We start from the raw sequence: 18,655 nt of genomic DNA, 5'->3' as shown, positions 1-18,655 counted from the left end.
AGACTAAGCTAGTCTCCTAAAAGGAGAGGAGATAAAGAAGGGGTGCTAGTGAGACTAGGCAAGTCTCCTAAACGCCGAGGTGGGCTCCAAGTAACCTTATCATTGCCCATGCAATGAATAGGGGAACCTAAAGTCTTAAGGGATACACACCTAAAAGACTGGAAAAGTCTTTTAAGTGAGAGAGAGGAGTGCTACCTGGACTAAGTGAATCCCCTAAGGATGGGCTTGGGCTAGCGCCTTCATAGTCATGGCGATGAATGGAAGGATCTAATGACTTGAGGCTATCTTTATAAAAGACAAAAGGAAGAGGGATACTACACGGACCAAGTAGGTCTCCCTAAAAGATGGGCTTGGGATAACTCCTTCATCACCCTTGCAATGAAAGGGATATGATGACTAAGGGCTGTCTAAAAAATTAGGAAAGTCTTCTAAATAGAAGAGGGGAGTGTTACTTGGACCAAGCAAGTCCCCTAAGGATGGGATTGGGCTAGCTCCTTCATCACCCTTGCAATGAAAGGGATAACTTCTAGAGAGATATCTAAAAGACCGGGAGAGGAAATAATGCATGTGATCCAAGTATACTTTCAAACATGAAAACACAACCTAAATGCATGGTGACAACTTCAACTGTAATCATAAAAAGGTTGACAAGCTGAACATTACAACCTATAAATTCTTGAATTCCAACAATTTCTCTCGTCAAAAATTTATTTAAGCACCTTATAGCACCAACCAAATCACTTATAACATGCGTACACCTTAACAAAACAGCAACATTCAAGTATATTCTAGCCAACTTCAAATTATACATCAATTGATTTCAAGTTATATTCTAGCTAATGTCATATTTTGTTAACTAGTTCAGATTATATTGGTTGATTTCAAGTTTTACTGTCTCATTCAAATTATGCTAACTGATTTCAGGTGATCAAGTTACTTAAAAGAATATGCTCAGCTAAGTGACATCTAAACAGCTGCATATTAAATTGACAAACTTTAAACGCAAGTTATAATAGCATATGGTATCCCTACTTCAATTTACAATTTGATCTATCGATAAAACTCAATGGAAAACACAAATACAGAATGCTGAACTGAACTGATTTATCATTGACAAAGTTCAAGGAAAAGGCTGAATAACATGTGAATATTGATTTTGGTAATATTGACTCAGAAGCAAAGGTTGAAAAAAAAATTTATACATCAATATTGAAGGTAAATTTATTGACATGTACTAAACCATGAAAGGAGAAGCCTATGTTTTTAACACAGTTTCATAAACAGATAACTCAATGAATAGAATCCCTGCATTTTGATTTCCTTGAATTGCACCATGTCATAATTTGTCCAAACACTTAAAGATGCAAAACGACACAACTGTTTATAAACCTGAACAGAGTTACATTTCTCAATGATCATATATCAAGAATATGATACACCTTTCTCCACAGTCCTGATATCAAAAGCTGAAATGAAATGGGGCTTTTCTCTTTTTACTATTCAGTCAAAACAACCATATTCTTTAAGATCCATTTAACTAGCAGTTGGTTTAAATTTTCACCATGTAGTATAAGGAACCTGATGCTTTTCTCTAATACTACTATACACTCTATTGAAGGTATTATAGAATGTCTAAAACAAAATAGTGTCACATCTTTATTTTTTCCTTTAAGGTCATCCAACAAAAGACATGTGTACATGCTCTTAAAAAGTAATAGAGATATAACCAGGTTCAGATTAGAGACAAGGTGCGATTGAATTGCAAAGGCTTCCATCAAATTTTGGTAATATGACCAAACTAAACAAATTTCACTTTGCAAAAACCAATATCCTACAGTTGCCATGGAGAAATGATGTCATAGAAATTTGACATAATCAAAGAATTAATCATCATTATTTTGGTAATAAAGCCCAAAATTGATAATAAAATTACTCACAGATGGATAATATATCCTAGATTTTTGGCAAAATAACAATCGGGATTAGCAACAGAGCTTGACTTAGTAGGAATATACACAACCGATAACAGAGTAACTACAAAACCATTGATAAATGAGAATACAAACCTTAAATAATTGGATAAGCACAAAAATGAACTGTAAAACCGAATATAAGCGATTCATATCATAGAAAGCCACCAAATGAGCAATGAAAGCATAAATCAATGAAGATTCTAACAATATACTATATATAAAAATAAATTAAAAAAAAAAAACTGCAAAGATGAGCAATAAAAATATTAGATCAATGAAAACACTAGCAGTAGATGATAATAATAAAAAAAATCACTTACCTCATCTCAAACATCAATCAATGGAAACACAAAATTAGAAATTGAAGAAAAGAAGAAAATTACCTGATCTGTTGCTAATTAATTTGCAGACAACAATGGAGATAAGCTCAAGAATTACAAAATCACATAATAGAATAACTCAAGCAAACATCAAGCTATTTACATATGTAGCAAAATTAAAGATAATTAAGGTTTCTTCAAAAAAATACCTCAATGAAAAAAATATTATTATTTAGGGCCTTTCCTTTTGCAGATCTGAGAATTTGAAGAGAAGAAGACTGAAATCTGACAAATCTCGCCAGAAACTATAGTGATTCGTCGAAGGCGATGAAGTAATGTCAAGATCGGAGCTGGAGCTCGCTCTGATTTGCTATTCCTCTTCGTTACTTGAAGAAAATTGTTGTACGGCCGCTCCGATTGATGATCAGTTCCTTAGATCTGGAATGAAAACTACCAGGCTTTGATGAAAATGGAAAGTTTTTGCAAAATCCGAAGTTTGACCGGAGTAAATGAAGAGGAATTGACAAGATCTGCAACAAAAATGACTGGATCTAAGTAGATCTAAGGCAAGAGATGAAGAGATGAGGGTTTCCAGAAAATATCAAAGATTCTAAGGCTGCATAGAAGATCAAAACAACAAGATTATTATAAGGAAGGCTTGATCAGAGGTTAGCCGGAGTTCAAGCTTGCCGGAGAAAGCGAATTAGTCGGAGAAGAAGACCGGTAGGTTAGGGTTTCAGAAAAAGGGATTTTCTCCTCTCCCTCTCTCAAACGAAATTTTTTTTTTTTTTTTTTTAGAGATTAAGTTGGTATATATATATATATATATATATATATATATATATATATATGAGAAAACGGTTCCTACACATGTGTGTAGATAAGTTATCTACGCACTAGCTTAAAATACAGTGGGAGCCACATTATTTGGGTGATCCAAACCATTCATGTTTAAGGCCCTCACATAGATAGGGTGTCCACAAAAAATCAGATCCAGAGGATCATCCTAACCATTCGAACTGTGGAGGCAAAAATTGGACTAATTTGTGAAGGTTTAAAGACATCCATTTTAGCTCCAAAAATCGTAGGGTTGGGATGATCCTATGGATCTGATTTTTTGTAGACACCCTATCTATGTGAGGGCCTTTAAAATTGATGGCTTGGATCACCCAAACAATGTGGGCCCCCACTGTATTTTAAGCTAGTGTGTAGAGAACTCTCTACACATATGTGTAGGAACCGTTCTCTCTCTCTCTCTCTCTCTCTCTCTCTCTCTCTCTATATATATATATATATATATATATATATATATATATATATATATATATATATATATATATAGGAAAATAGGGTATTGATATTGGCACAACCACTAGATTAGGCGTGCGAAAATTTTGATAAGGCACGCCCGCAAATTTTGTCTTATTTGGCCCAGGCGCGTCCTCCACAAGATAAGTTCGCCCCCCTCTCAGGATACATTCACCCCCCTTCTGAATTTATACTACAACACTTCCTGGGTTCGTTTGCTAGGCAAACGCACTCGGATTTCAACGAAATTTTGCAGGGAGCTAGATGGGACCCTAACCTAGCTTAGGGTGAAGTTTGGGACCCTAATTCATTCATTTGATGGGGTTTTGCACAAAATTGAATGGTTTAGGGCACGGTCAAAATGGGGTGTCTACAGTCGGCGATTAGGGATTGAAGGGAGTACAGGCGCTGACCGTGAACTACCGAGCATTCGCTTAAGAGCTTCACGGATTCATCGAGCTGTCTGAATCGAGTGAATTCTGCCATGGCGGAAGGTCAATGAAAGCACCAATGATGTGAGATCCCACCTGGTTAGATAGAACTAGCAACAAAAGTGACAAATAAAAGCTCGATTTCACTCAATTCCTATCTTCTAAGCAGCTAGCGATTCTCTGGTAATGGAGATACATGAAATTTGTAAGAACAATAGACTACTTCGAGGGTAGTAACCTCCTAGAACAAGAAAAGGAAAATACAGAGTATAAAGTTTTTTCTTCCCCTTTTGCCCTAACTCCTCTGCCTTTTAAGAATATTTGCTAACCAATTCTATTATGCTTTTTTTTTTTTTTGATATCACGCGTAGTCATCCAACGCACTAGGCCTTTTTCTTTGCCTCATGCTCTTGTGTGTGGGTATCATTTCAGGGGGTTTTATTGCCACATCAGCTGTCCAGGTGGCACTATCCTCACCCTTGCCTTGAGTCATATCATTACCATTCCCTTCCCAAAGAACCTTGTCCTCAAGGTTCAGTTGAGGATACAAGTGACGTAGAGTATTGCCGTCCTCCCAAGAGGCCTCTTCTAATGGCAATCCTTCCCATTGCACTAAGGCTTGAGCTACCCAATGCTCTTGCCGTGTCAAGTGGCGGTAGTTCAGAATAGCAACTGGTTGTGTAATCGCAGCACCGTCAGAAGTCATGAGGGGTAATGGAATTGTCTGGTTGGCAGGGTTCCCAAAACACTTTTTGAGAGTTGAAACATGGAATACAGAGTGAATGCGAGCTGCTGGAGGTAATTCAAGCTTATAGGCAATGTTACCAATCCTTTCTAACACCTTGAAGGGGCCAAAAAATCGTCGTCCGAGCTTTTGATGGGTTCGTAAAGCCACTGATTGCTGGCGATAAGGCTGAAAAGCTTAACAAAGACCCAATCGCCTGGTTCAAATTGCTTATCAACGCGATTTTTATCCGCTTGATTTTTCATTCGTGTTTGTGCCTGAGTGAGATTGGCATTAAGCTTTTGTAAAATGTCATCCCTGGTGTATAGTTCTTGATCAACAGCCTCGCCAAGAGAAGAGCCAGGAATGTACCTGGAAAGAGTAGGAGGTGGCCTTCCATACAAGGCTTGGAAGGGAGTCATACCCGCTGTAGTGTGGAAGGAAGTATTGTACCAATAATCAGCCCAGTGCAAATACTTGACCCACTGTTTGGGTTCATCGAGCAGAAAACTTCGCAAGTACATTTCTAGACACCGGTTGAGCACTTCAGATTGACTGTCCGTTTGGGGGTGATATGCACTGCTCATTGCAAATGTGGTGCCCTGAAGCTTGAACAACTCTTTCCAAAAATTACTAACATAGAGTGGGTCTCTATCACTCACGATAGGCAAGGCGGAGAAGTGAGCATATTTGGTTAACCTGTCGATGACTGCCATAATGGCAGTTTTGCCAAAGGAATTTGGAAGCCCTGTGATAAAATTCATAGCAATATCCTCCCACACCTGCTCTGGAATGGGGAGGGGTTGTAGTAACCCAGCAGGTGAAGTATTCAAGGACATTATCTGTTGGCAAACCTGACATTGACCAACAAAGTGCTTTACATGCGATCGCATTCCCTTCCAATAAAAGTTCACAGCTACTCTCCTATATGTTCTTAAGACATCGGAGAGGAGTGAAACTCCTGTAGGAATGCTTCACAGAGGGAAGATTCAGTAGCGACTACCAATCGTTGTTGGAAGTACAGTAACCCATTTTTGAGGGAGTATCCCGTATACTTAGAGGGGTCTGTTGCTAGGCCGTTGCAAACAGCTTGGAGTTCAGGACTTGTAGTAACCTCTAAACACAACTGAGCCAAGAAATCTAATGTGGGAGCAGAAAGTGCAAAGAACCCGCAGATTCCGGTGACTGAGGGGAGGAGGGGAGGCGAAGAGCTTGCTCTAAGCGTCCATCCATCGCCATTAGTCGAAGAACCAGCTCGGACATGGATTTTTGTTGGTCGGCGATTAGGGATTGAAGGGAGTCCAGGCGCTGACCGTGAACTACCGAGCATTCGCTTAAGAGCTTGACGGATTCATCGAGCTGTCTGAATCGAGTGCATTCTGCCATGGCGGAAGGTCAATGAAAGCACCAATGATGTGAGATCCCACCTGGTTAGATAGAACTAGCAACAAAAGTGACAAATAAAAGCTCGATTTCACTCAATTCCTATCTTCTAAGCAGCTTGCAATTCTCTGGTAATGGAGATACATGAAATTTGTAAGAACAATAGACTACTTCGAGGGTAGTAACCTCCTAGAACAAGAAAAGGAAAATACAGAGTATAAAGTTTTTTCTTCCCCTTTTGCCCTAACTCTTCTGCCTTTTAAGAATATTTGCTAACCAATTCTGTTATGCTTTTTTTTTTTTTTTTTTTTATATCACGTGTAGTCATCCAACGCACTAGGCCTTTTTCTTTGCCTCATGCTTTTGCGTGTGGGTATCATTTCAGGGGGTTTTATTGCCACATCAGCTGTCCAGGTGGCACTATCCTCACCCTTGCCTTGAGTCATATCACAAACAAACGTGTACACATAAATATGTATAGAGGGACTTGCTTCGGGTGACCATCATTTGGATTGTCATTTGACAAGGGGGTATGGTGGATCAGGACCATTGATCTAGTGGGACTCTATCAACAGATGGAGCCAATCCAAAGAAATATCATTATAGGAAAATATTACAAAGTAAAAAAGGTCTATAACCTAGATCGTATATACAATCCCAATCCTATTCTTCTAGTACAAAAGTTTCTAGGGGGCACAGGATTGTATGTGACATGGAATCTGAAGTATAACTATAATCTTGAGGGATAGGCAATTAGGCATATTAGGGATCACATTTTGTGAAAATTTACGGATTTTATTAAAGAGCTTTTGGATTGGGTCACTTTTGTAAGACAAGGTGTAAAAGGCTTTTTGGAAACTCCTGTAATTTTTAGCACATTTAATTCATTTTCTTGTTTGTATGGATGTATGACATGATTGCAATAAATAAACGGTCTTACCTCCAAAGGGGAGTGTTGATAGAGCTTTGCTTTCAAGAATTCGGGCCCAACTTCTATGGAAGTAGGAGGCTTGGTGGGTCCATCATCAAGTTTGAATTCACTGTCCATGTAAAAGTCCCGTGGAGGGCACCATTTCCCATACTTTTGATTCATGAAACAAAAAGGGAGTTCTTGTTAAATGAAAGTCTCTCAAGAAAACTAATGAAAATATCAGAAATATGAGAGAAGAGGGGGGGGGGGGGGGGGGGGGCGACGTGGGTGGGGTGGGGTGGTTACTGCATAAAAAAATTTCATGGTAGCAAAACATGGCCCTAGTACATTACCGCGAAATTGCCTAGCAAATCCCTTATAACTTGCAAAAAACAACTACAAAATTTATTACAAGTAATTGTTGGCACCAAAACTTAAGGAGCTGTTTGGATGCTGAGAAAAATTTTCTTGACATTTTCTTCCATCGAAAATGAAGTCCAGCTTTCAGTAAACTCATTCTCAATAGAAATTTCTTTTCCAAAACTGAAAATTTTCACAGCTTTCTAGGGAAATTCCATACGTAAACACAATGTATTAGAGTTGTACCACAGTCAAGACATAAGAAGGCTGGTTAGTGCAATCCGGCATGAATGCATTGACAAAGACGCCGCATAACACCTTCTCTGGGAACTCATCCATGGCTAGAGCTATATTTATTCCTCCAAAGCTTTGGCCAACAAGGATAGCCATATTCTCATAATGGAGAGAAGCCATGAGTACCAACAATGGTGCCGTGTAGTCCGCAAATGTCTTAACCTCGGAGAATTCGGTCATATTTATGCCCGAAGCGGCCATGTCGACCTTCGTGACCTTATAGCCAGCTGATTCCAGCATTGTGGATACCTTATACCACCCCCAAGCTCCCTGTCCAGCACCATGTACTAGAACAAAGTGCTTCTTCTTATCAGAATTCTCCCAAGTCCCATGTGGTGCACCACGTACTAGAACATTGTGGTTAACAAAATCCTCCATTCTCTCCTCCTCCATTTTCTCTCTATTCTCTTCCATTCTATTGCTTCCTTGTTCTTTCTATGCACTCCCTTTCTCTCTTTTATAAACTTCGAAAAGGTAATAGGGCTCTGTCAAATATGTACCATAGGTACTATCATTGAAATATATAATGTTCAAGGTATGTGATTAGGTCATAGAGAATTGATTCCCAATTTTCTTTTTGGAGCTTTTTTAAATATAAAACTATATAAGGTTAGAGAAATTGAATAACGTAAAAAAAATTATGAAATCATGCTTTTGAATTTTAGAGATGTGGGGCCGATGGGATTGAGTTGATTAGGTTAACCTACATAAAAGTAAGAGTTCTAGTCGGTTTGTAATTCGGTAGCAATTTGTTATTGGTGAAGCCTGATCTCAGTCTAATCTAGAAAGTATTGTACACTTTGCCCTGACTGCGGCGGTCCCGATTTTATACTGGGGTAGTTTTGTATTTTCATGAATTAGGGTTTTTTATTTATTGTAACGCGTTTCTGAATGCCATATAAAAGGGATGTGATATCAGGAGACGCTATAGAGAGGTGTGAGGGTTTGTAATCTTTTCTTCAGAATAGTGGAATCGTTGGCTTGTCGCTTTGCCGTGGACGTAGCTCATACCAAACTGGTTGGATGAACCACGTAAATCTGTGCGTTCTGTGTGTGAATCTTTCGTTTATCTTTGCATCGTTATTCTGCTGCATTGTTAATTCCTAACACAATTTTTGTGTGATTTTTGTTTTCTAGAGGAGTGGCAAGTTTTGCATGTGCTAATTAATTTTGTTTTCAAGAGGAGATGTAGTGGTGGTTTCTAAGTTAGAACAGGGTACTATTTATGTGTAATAAGGATGAAAAATAAAAACAAATTGTATTGACGAAAAAAATAATATTGAAGAGAGGGTTCTTTCTAGGGCTGCAACTCGAACCGGGTTTTAGCCAACCCGCATCGACCCGACTCGAAAATAGCCTGGGTTGGGTTCAGGTTTCATGGGTTTCGGGTCGAGCCGGGTTTGAAGGGACCCGACCCGACCCGAGTTACATAAGTTATAGTATGTACATTTTTTCTATTGTTAGTTAAAAGTTAAAAGTGAAAACCCAAGCACCCACTGTTATTGTATGTGAGTGTAATCTCTGCTTCTATGAGTTGAGTTGATTCAAGTGTTTGATTCAGCATTGTTTGATTGTAATTACAACATTGATTGATTACAGCATTGTTTGATTCAAGTGTAATGTGAGTGTAGTTACATCATTGTTTGATTCAAGTGTAATGTGAGTGTAATTTCTGCTTCTATGAGTTGAGTTGCCTTGCCAAACAAGAATTTTCCTTAAACAATTGCGTCAATGTGAAAAAACCTGACCCGACCCGACCCTACCCGAGATTTATCATGGGTAGGGCTGGGTTTGGGAATCGTGGGTTTTCTGAAAAAAAACCTGACCCGCCCGACCCGAGTTGCAACCCTAGTTCTTTCCTGTGCTTAGTTTAGTTTTCGTTCTTATGTTGCATTTAGTTTTCGTTCTTCACCGCCTTTTGCAGATGGGCTGTTGCATGTGAGAGCAGCCACAGAGGCTCAGATTTTGTCTTATTCATTTAATTCATCTGAGGTGGGTGCTCTCACATGCAACAGCTCATTAGCGAAATGCCTACTGCAGTGGTCACTAGCGAATCCTTACAAAAAAAAATAAGCATATAAACTGTAAATTTCCGGGCCAAATGTTTGACGTTTTGAACTTTCTGAGTCGTCATCGAATACATCAGAGGGATAGTATCATCTTATGGAGAAGAGGGTTTATCATCAAATTAATGGTTTAGATCAACCAACGAGGTGTTCTTGTTTTTCAATCCCCTTGTCGTTACGAAATGCACAGCCAAACAACATTAGACATTCAACCGGATAACTCAGTGTCCAGATTCAATGTACATAAAACCCCTCTCTACCCATAAATAAGACCTCCTCATCTGTTACTGCCACAACCCCTGAGAGAGAAAGAAAGAGATGGGTTTTGAAGTAGACACTGCCTTTGTCCAACCCATAGAGCACAGGCCCAAGCTCACCATCCTAGAGGCCGGAGGAATCCCACTAATAGATCTCTCCGTCCTCAACTCTGAGAATTCCGATGACCCACGAGCTCTCTCCGGCCTAATTGCCGATATAGAGGCTGCATTGAGAGAGTGGGGTTTCTTCCAAGTGATAAACCATGGGGTTTCATCGGAACTCCGGCGGAGAATCGAGACTGCGCAAAAAAAGTTCTTTCACTTGGCATTAGAGGAGAAGCATAAGGTCCGAAGAGACATGGTGAACCCTTTAGGGTATTATGATGCTGAGAATACCAAGAATGTTCGAGACTGGAAAGAAGTGTTTGATTTTATTGTCCAAGATGAGACGGTAATACCGGCTTTGGATGAGACTGAGAACCAGGAGTTAGAGGTATTGAGAAACCGATGGCCAGAATTCCCTCCTGAATTCAGGTAATTGAAGCTCCCCATTGTTGAAGTATAAAAGATTAAGTAGGGCCATCTCCTATAGCTTAAGCTTTTGGAGTAACTGGTCATAAAAATCACTTTTAGCCGTGTTTTGTTCTACCATGTGTTGATAATGGCCCTAACTCACCTTGTCTTTTTATTATTTAACTAAGCGTTCAGGAGCTTTTACAATTGCAGGGAATCGTATAAGCATACTGTATTTTGATAATCGCAATCCTTACTTTATTAAAAGTGGGTTTTCTTCCCTCATAAAACCATTCCTTAATTGTCTCTTGCATCCCCATGATTTTCCATCCGACCACCCTCTTTACCCAACTGATCTTGTCTCTTAACCTCTATTGAAACCACCTTAATTCTCCAACCACTTTAAACCAAGAAGTACCCTTAGGATTCTCTACACACCCCCTTTTAGCTTCCGCACCTTTATTTCCCTACATGTAATCAATGTTGTTTAATCTTCCACTATACGCCCCTGTGTTAGTGGGCCATCTAATGGGCGGTTTGGATCATCCTAAGGTGCGGGCCATACCGTGCTTTTAATAAGGTGAGGAGTGCGATCATCAATATACAATAGTGCCATAACATTTCGCTTGCCAAAAAGATCTGCAGCCAATTAAAATACAAAGGACAAGGTGAGTTCGGCTCGTTATCAAAACATGGTAGTGCAAATATGAGTTGTTTTTTTATAAAAATATAAAAGAGTGGAAAAAGTGTTTTGAAGACGCTTGTTTTATGATGTTTTTTTAAATAAAAAAAAACTATTTGGCTCACTTTCGAAGGAGAGAACATCCACCTAAGCTAAATTAAGGGATTTTGCTAGCGTATATCACAATAGACATTCCGTCGGATGGTTTCATGAATGAGACAAAATCTGCTGAAATATATTGCCTCGAAAATCCCTTTAAAAAATGCTTATTTTGAATGAAATTGCCTCAAAACATGGTTGTGTCATCAACATTGATCATTTGCATCTTCACAATTCGATCATTTATCAGACTAATGTATCCCTAACATGATGATTTTGCTTTTGTTAGACAAGCATGTAGTGAATACGCCCGAGAAGTAGAGAAGTTAGCGTTTAAGTTGGTGGAGCTTATTTCACTGAGCTTGGGATTACCAGAGAAACGGTTGAATGACTTATTCAAAGATAATACCGGTTTTATACGCCTCAATCACTACCCTCCTTGCCCTTCACCTCACCTTGCTCTTGGCCTTGGTCGCCACAGTGACTCTGGTGCTCTAACTGTTCTTGCTCAGGATGATGTTGGTGGTCTCGAGGTAAAGCGAAAGACTGATGGGGAGTGGATCAGGGTCAAACCCATCCCTGATGCTTACATTATCAATGTTGGTACCATTATTCAGGTACTATCAGCTTATGTGAAGAATGCTTTTATATGCGTTTGGATTCTTAATATCATGAATCGGAATCCGCATTTTCTTTTGATTCCTATTCCAATTTCTCAGTAAACAAAATGGAAAAAAAATCAAAATAATAAATTTAGGAAATGATATTATTCAAAATAAATAAATTTGGGAAATGATATGTGCAGAACCATGTTTTTAATAATTGCACTAACTCTTGTATCGTATTATTTAAAGAGCTATCAAAGGCTATTACGTACAGTTACCAAAAAGCTCTAACAAAGCCGATTGAAAATGAAAAGACAGTGTTTGTGCAATTATTAAAACAGGGCTGATATCATTACCCTAAATTTAATTAGAAAAAATTTCGATAAAAGTTTCATTCCGACCGAATACCACCTCTTGGGTAGGAAACTGATTCAACATTTTTCCTCCACTAATTCCTCCCTGGTGTCAATTCTGGTAGTTCTTCATATTTTGAACTAAAAGTCAGAATCAGATTAGGATGCCAATTCTAGTGCCTGATTTTCTGCAGTCCAAAAGCACCCTAAGAGTAACTGTAATTACATGGGTCTTGTGGGCAGGATCATTGATACTGTGGGCTTGTGGCAACTCCATCATTGAACCAGCAGCCCACTTCTAGTTTTGTGTGCTTAAATTTTTCCTTGGAAAAATATGCAAATACATCATATAACTTGTAATAGAAATTGTATAGTTAATGACTTCCAAGGCAATTTCCATTTTCAAATAGAGGATTAAATTGATAAGGACTGATTTTCTTGGAATCCAAAGAAGCAGTTAGATTCTTAATTGGGCTTATTTCAGGTTTGGAGCAATGATAAGTATGAGAGCCCAGAACACAGAGTGGTGGTAAACTCAGAAAGAGAGAGGTTCTCTATCCCTTTTTTCTTTAACCCTGCAGACTACCTTATGGTGAAGCCTCTGGAGGAGCTTGTAGACGAGCAGACTCCCCCCAAATACAGAGAATATAACTGGGGAGAGTTCTTTAAGTCAAGGAGGAACAGCAATTTCAAGAATCTGGGTGTTGAAAATCTTCAGATATCTCACTTCAAGATATAACGCCAATAAACATCTCATGTGTTATTCTAGTTAGCATGTGGTGTATGTCTTTTGCCAATACATAATAATAAGCTTTGTAGGCATAGTATGGTTAATGAGATGGAAATGCCTTTGGCCACATGGATTTAAGCTACTAAAAATGCTACTTGTCAGTTGAATATATACGTCTCCTTATACGGTTGTTTTTCCGTTTTTCCTTAATCCACTTTGGCTACCTTCTTGCCACAACCAATTATTAATCTATAAAATACAAACACGCCTACCACGCCAAAGCCATAGGGAAATTTTCCAATTATCATTCTTCTTACAGCTAAACGTTTATTATTTGGGCTCAATCTTGAGGAATTTAACATATGACATCCTTTATGATGTCTTAATTATGTTGATTCTTTGCTCGCCTCAATCTTGCAAATGTGATCTTTGTTCGATATAGAAATTGGTCCCCTCTGATGCCTAGTGATGACCCATCCGAGCAAAAAAAGTGTCACGCATACGAGTGATGGTCATTTTTGCTTAGATCGTCTTTCTAATCGATCTTTATTTTAGAATGTGAACTAATTTTCTGGGAGAGCAAAACCCAGAAAGATTTTAATGGGGGCTCAGCTGTGTGTATCCAAGGTATTTGGATGTTGTTTCACCTCCTCTATTAAGTGTGTAGTCCCAAATTTGCCTCTCTCCTTTCACTTCTTTATTTTGTTAAGGGCTGAGATTAGTCCAACTGAAAAACAAGTTTTTTTTATCTCAGCCCTTTACAGAAAAGTGAAAGGCTGACATACAGGCAACACACTTAGTCAGGAGGTGCAACAATCTTAGGAATTTGACATAAAATGTACATTGCAAGATGAATATATAAATGCAAACAATTAAACTTCTACTTTAACAAATATGCTAAACTAGAGAATATGTTTTGCAAAAGACTCTTTTATTAATTTCAAAGAGAACATTGAGGCTCTATTGATTATTATTCCGACAACAGTAGCAACACTAGTAGAAACCGCAGTAGTAGAACTGTAGTAGTAGTAGTAGTAGTAGTAGAAAACAGAGACTCACGAGTATTTCTGGGCAATCCCTACAAGAGACTCATATAGCTTTTCATGCTCTTTCACTGAAAAATTTCTCATCATCCAGCTCTGAAATTCCGGTGGAATCGCTTCATCTTCAGTACCAGAGATATAAACGCGAGGGATAGATCCATATCTTTCTTCCGAAAATTTTGCTACAGTCAGTAAATCTTCTTCAAAAAATGATGTAATCCTCACCAGCATTAAGGCCAAAATATAATCCTGTTAGTGACCCAAAAAAATGCACGAAAATTGTTAGCCATCTTAAAAACAACTCCTTTAAAATATATAGCAGAAAAATGAATGTGCACACATAAATATGTTTAGAGAGACTTGCTTCTGGTGACCATCATTTGGATTGTCATTTGACAAAGGGGTATGGTGGATCAGGACCATTGATCTTGCGGGACTCTATCAACAGGTGGAGCCAATCCAAAGAGAGATCATTTTAGGAAAATATAACGAAGTAAAAGGGACTACAACCTAAACCTTATATACAATCACAATCCTATCCTTCTATTACAACAGTTTCTAAAGGGTATAGGATTGAATTTGTACGTGATATTGAATCTGAAGCATAACTATAATGAGGAAGGATGAGCATATTGGAGATCACCTTTTGTGAAAATTTACGGACGTGATTAAAGAGATTTTGGATTGGATATATAGAGGATCCCTTTGTGATCGGTGAGCATGTTAGGAATTTGGCAAAATATGGACAACAAGCTCTCCCATATTATAGTCCATAGGCTAAATTTGGAGATTTTTTTTTCTTCCTCCTCCATGTTGGTTTTACTTTTACTTTTCTTCTATTTTGGTTTGTAATTTGACCATCTCGGTCCCCAAGCTTTGCCCTCTTGTAATAAATCTTTCCCATTTGAAAAAACTGAGTAACAAAACAGAGTAATGCCACATATATATATAGGCCTTGAGGGTGTGGGTGGGGAGCGTTGAGTATATCATATACATTAAGATCTGACCATTGGATCATGAGGATATCAGATTAGGCAGCTAAACTAAATTAGGGCTAGTTGTAAAAGAAAGAAGATTTCCACTGATTTTGCTTGGATTTTCATAGTTACTCCTAATCTAGTTAATTTAGCTGCCTATCCGATACCCTCATGATCCAATGGTCAGGTCTCAATGGATATGCTATATATTCTAAGAGGGAGAACACAAAGAAAGAAAATGCAAATACCCTCCGTCATCCGAGAATGGAAGGGGTGATCTAATGGTTCTTGGGCTGCGAAGATGATATCATATCGTGAAAACAAGTTGTAAAGGTCTTTTTGAAACTCTAATAATTTTAGCATAGTGTAATTGCACAATTCATTTTCGTATTTGTATGTATGTATGACATGAGTGCAATAAATAAACGGTCTCCAAAGGGGAGTGTTGATAGAGCTTTGCTTTCAAGAATTCGGCGCCAAATTCTATGGAATTAGGAGGTTTGGTGGGTCCATCATCAAATTTGAATTCACTGTCCATGTAAAAGTCGGGTGGAGGGAACCACTTCCCAGACTTTTTATTCATGAAACAAAAAGGGAGTTCTTGTTAAATGAAAGTCTCTCAATAAAACTAATGAAAAGATCAGAAATATGAGAGAGAGAGAGAGAGAGTACTGCATTCAAAAATTGCTTGGTAGCAAAACATGGCCCTAGTACATTTCCGCGAAATTGCCTAGCAAATCCCTTATAACTTGCAAAAAACAACTACAGAATTTATTACAAGTAATTGTTGGCACCAAGAGAGAGTACTGCATTCAAAAATTGCTTGGTAGCAAAACATGGCCCTAGTACATTTCCGCGAAATTGCCTAGCAAATCCCTTATAACTTGCAAAAAACAACTACAGAATTTATTACAAGTAATTGTTGGCACCAAAACTTAAGGAGCTGTTTGGATGCTGAGAAAAATTTTCTTGACATTTTTTTCCTTCGAGAATGAAGTCCAGCTTTCAGTAAACTCATTCTCAATAGAAATTTCTTTTCCAAAACTGAAAATCTTCACAGCTTTCTAGGGAAATTCCATATGTAAACACAATGTATTGGAGTTGTACCTCAGTCAAGACATAAGAAGGCTGGTTAGTGCAATCTGGCATGAATGCATTGACAAAGACGCCGCATAACACCTTCTCTGGGAACCTATCCATGGCTAGAGCTATATTCATTCCTCCAAAGCTTTGGCCAACAAGGATAACCTTATCCTCAGAATGGAGAGAAGCCATGAGTACCAACAATGGTGCCGTGTAGTCTGCGAATGTCTTAACCTCGGAGAATTGGGTCATATTGATGCCCGAAGCGGCCATGTCGACTTTCGTTACCTGATAGCCAGCTGATTCCAGCATTGTAGCTACCTTATACCACCCCCAAGATCCATGTCCAGCACCATGTACTAGAACAAAGTGCTTCTTCTTATCAGAATTCTCCCAAGTCTCATGTGGTGCACCATGTACTAGAACATTGTGGTTAACAAAATCCTCCATGCTCACCTCCTCCATTGTCTCCCTATTCTCTTCCATTCTATTGCTTCCTTGTTCTTTCTATGCACTCCCTTTTTCTCTTTTATAGACTTCGAAAAGGTAATAGGGGTCTGTCCAATATGTACCATAGGGACTATCATTGAAATATATATTGTTCAAGGTATGTGATTAGGTCATAGAGAATTGATTCCCAATTTTGCTTTTTGGGGCTTTTTTAAATATAAAACTATATAAGGTTAGAGAAAATGAACAGCGTTAAAAAATTTATGAAACCATGCTTTTGAATTTTATAGATGTGGGGCCGATGGGATTGAGTTGATTAGGTTAACCTGCATAAAAGTAAGAGTTCTAGTCGTTTTGTTATTCAGTAGCAAATTTTGTGTGATTTTTGTTTTCTAGAGGAGTGGCAAGTTTTGCATGTGTTAATTAATTTTGTTTTCAAGAGGAGATGTAGTGGTTGTTTCTAAGTTAGAATAGGGTACTATTTATGTGTAATAAGGATGAAAAATTAAAACAAATTGTATTGACGAAAAAAATAATATTGAAGAGAGGGTCTGTTCTTTCCTGTCCTTAGTTTAGTTTTCGTTCTTATGTTGCATTTAGTTTTCGTTCTTCTTGTGTTGCAGTGGTTTTCTTCTACAAGTGGTATCAAAGAGTGACCGTTCAGGGATTAGTATTATGATCGCTAGTGATTGAAGCAAGTAAACTACAAGGATGAGATTGATCACACATGCCCTCGGAGAGAACATATGTAGAAGTTGTAGATCCAAGATCCAACTTCAAGCTTGTCATTAGTTAGTTATCTCGATCAAGGACATTGCTTTCACCAAGTCGACTGGATTGAAAAGCTGAATGATACAAATTATCAATATTTAAAAAAAAAAATTATCAGTATTAAAAGCCTTGCATAGAATTATCTTCAAGGATGTGATCTATGGGACATGGTGAAAAAAAAAAACATATAATTCCTATGAAGCTAATTGATTTTAGATAGACAATGACATTGTGCAATGTGCCTAACATCATATTAAGGATTTTTTTTTATGTAGAGAATACCCAAAATGATAAGAATGAATTTGCTTTAGTATGCACGTGAACATCATAGTAGGACTAAGGCCTAGTTTGGGACAAAGGCTTAGTTGAGTTGAGTTGAGATGCACGTGAACATTTTAGTGGTTGTTTGAACTAGGGGTGCAACTTAGCAAGGGTCGGGTTTAGAAATCGTGGGTCTCGGGTAGGGTCGGGTCTAAAGAAAAAACACCCTAAACCCGAAACCCAACCCGACTTATTTAGGTGTACTATGACATTTTTAATTATCTCTTGAATAACAAAGCAAATTATTTTTTAATATTGATATAATTGTTTTCATTGAGGTGATCATGTTTGTGATGTGGAAATATAGTTTCCTTCTTAAATTTATACACTTGATTACATAAATTTAGAGATTTTTGGTGTGACGATTTGTTTTTTTTTCTACAACTCGTCAACGTGAAAGAACCTGACCCGACCCGACCCGACAATTATCATGGGTAGGGCCGGGTTTGGGAATCGTGGGTTTTCCGGGGAAAAACCCGAACCGACCCGAGAATTTCTCAGGTAGGGTAGGGTTCTTCAAAACCCGACCTGAGTTGCACCCGTAGTTTGAACTATTATAACAAAAGAGGGCCCATCATGTATTTCATTTTACACTGGTTGTTGTTAGTGATTTTGGAATTTCAAAATCATGTATTAGTGTTTTGGAAAATGTTTTATAAAAAGCGTTTGGGAAAAAGAAAATGTTTTCTTGGAAATCTTTGCTTTTACAAAAGGATGTAGAAGTGTAGTTGAAAAGATAGTCTCGTACCGGATGAGAGAAAAGAAAGAGAAGGGCTTATAAAGCACTACACTTTTCTATTACTTGTTTGATTGCACATTGGGTTGAACCCATGGTTGGACCCGCGGGACGGTGCAACGCACCGTTCGCACACGCGCACGCGCGCGTGCGGCGTGGGCAATGGGCTATAGGGCGCATAGTGGCGCTTTTTTAGGCGCACTTTGCACTTCGCACGTACGCAACGTCGCGAGGAGCGATTGGAGCCTTTAATTTTTCCAGATTTG

General features: G+C 38.4%; 2 protein-coding genes and 1 pseudogene across 2 annotated transcripts; 1 reads left to right on the top strand and 2 right to left on the bottom strand.

Annotated features, from left to right (window-relative positions):
• Positions 1-6,090: 6,090 nt before the first annotated feature.
• LOC143875645 (polyneuridine aldehyde esterase pseudogene) lies at positions 6,091-8,117 on the bottom strand (annotated as a pseudogene).
• A 1,936-nt stretch (positions 8,118-10,053) lies between these two features.
• Positions 10,054-13,218, top strand: LOC143875457 (protein LATERAL BRANCHING OXIDOREDUCTASE 1-like). The gene is made up of 3 exons (XM_077377004.1): positions 10,054-10,560; positions 11,610-11,937; positions 12,763-13,218. Exons 1-3 carry the CDS (start codon positions 10,088-10,090, stop codon positions 13,015-13,017), a joined length of 1,056 nt encoding a protein of 351 aa, XP_077233119.1. The 5' UTR covers positions 10,054-10,087; the 3' UTR covers positions 13,018-13,218.
• An 845-nt stretch (positions 13,219-14,063) lies between these two features.
• On the bottom strand, positions 14,064-16,599 carry LOC143875644 (salicylic acid-binding protein 2-like). Its single transcript, XM_077377252.1, has 3 exons — positions 16,136-16,599; positions 15,456-15,599; positions 14,064-14,300 (listed from the first exon to the last, which is right to left on the bottom strand). Exons 1-3 carry the CDS (start codon positions 16,595-16,597, stop codon positions 14,064-14,066), a joined length of 843 nt encoding a protein of 280 aa, XP_077233367.1. The 5' UTR covers positions 16,598-16,599.
• Between the last annotated feature and the right edge of the window lie 2,056 nt (positions 16,600-18,655).

The sequence above is a fragment of the Tasmannia lanceolata genome, unplaced genomic scaffold (assembly GCF_043159265.1).
Source record: "Tasmannia lanceolata isolate RefF3 unplaced genomic scaffold, GAP_Taslan_0.1 ptg000004l, whole genome shotgun sequence".
Lineage (NCBI taxonomy): Eukaryota > Viridiplantae > Streptophyta > Magnoliopsida > Canellales > Winteraceae > Tasmannia > Tasmannia lanceolata.
Note: the sequence above shows the minus strand (reverse complement) of the source record. Positions and strands in the feature narration are given on the sequence as shown.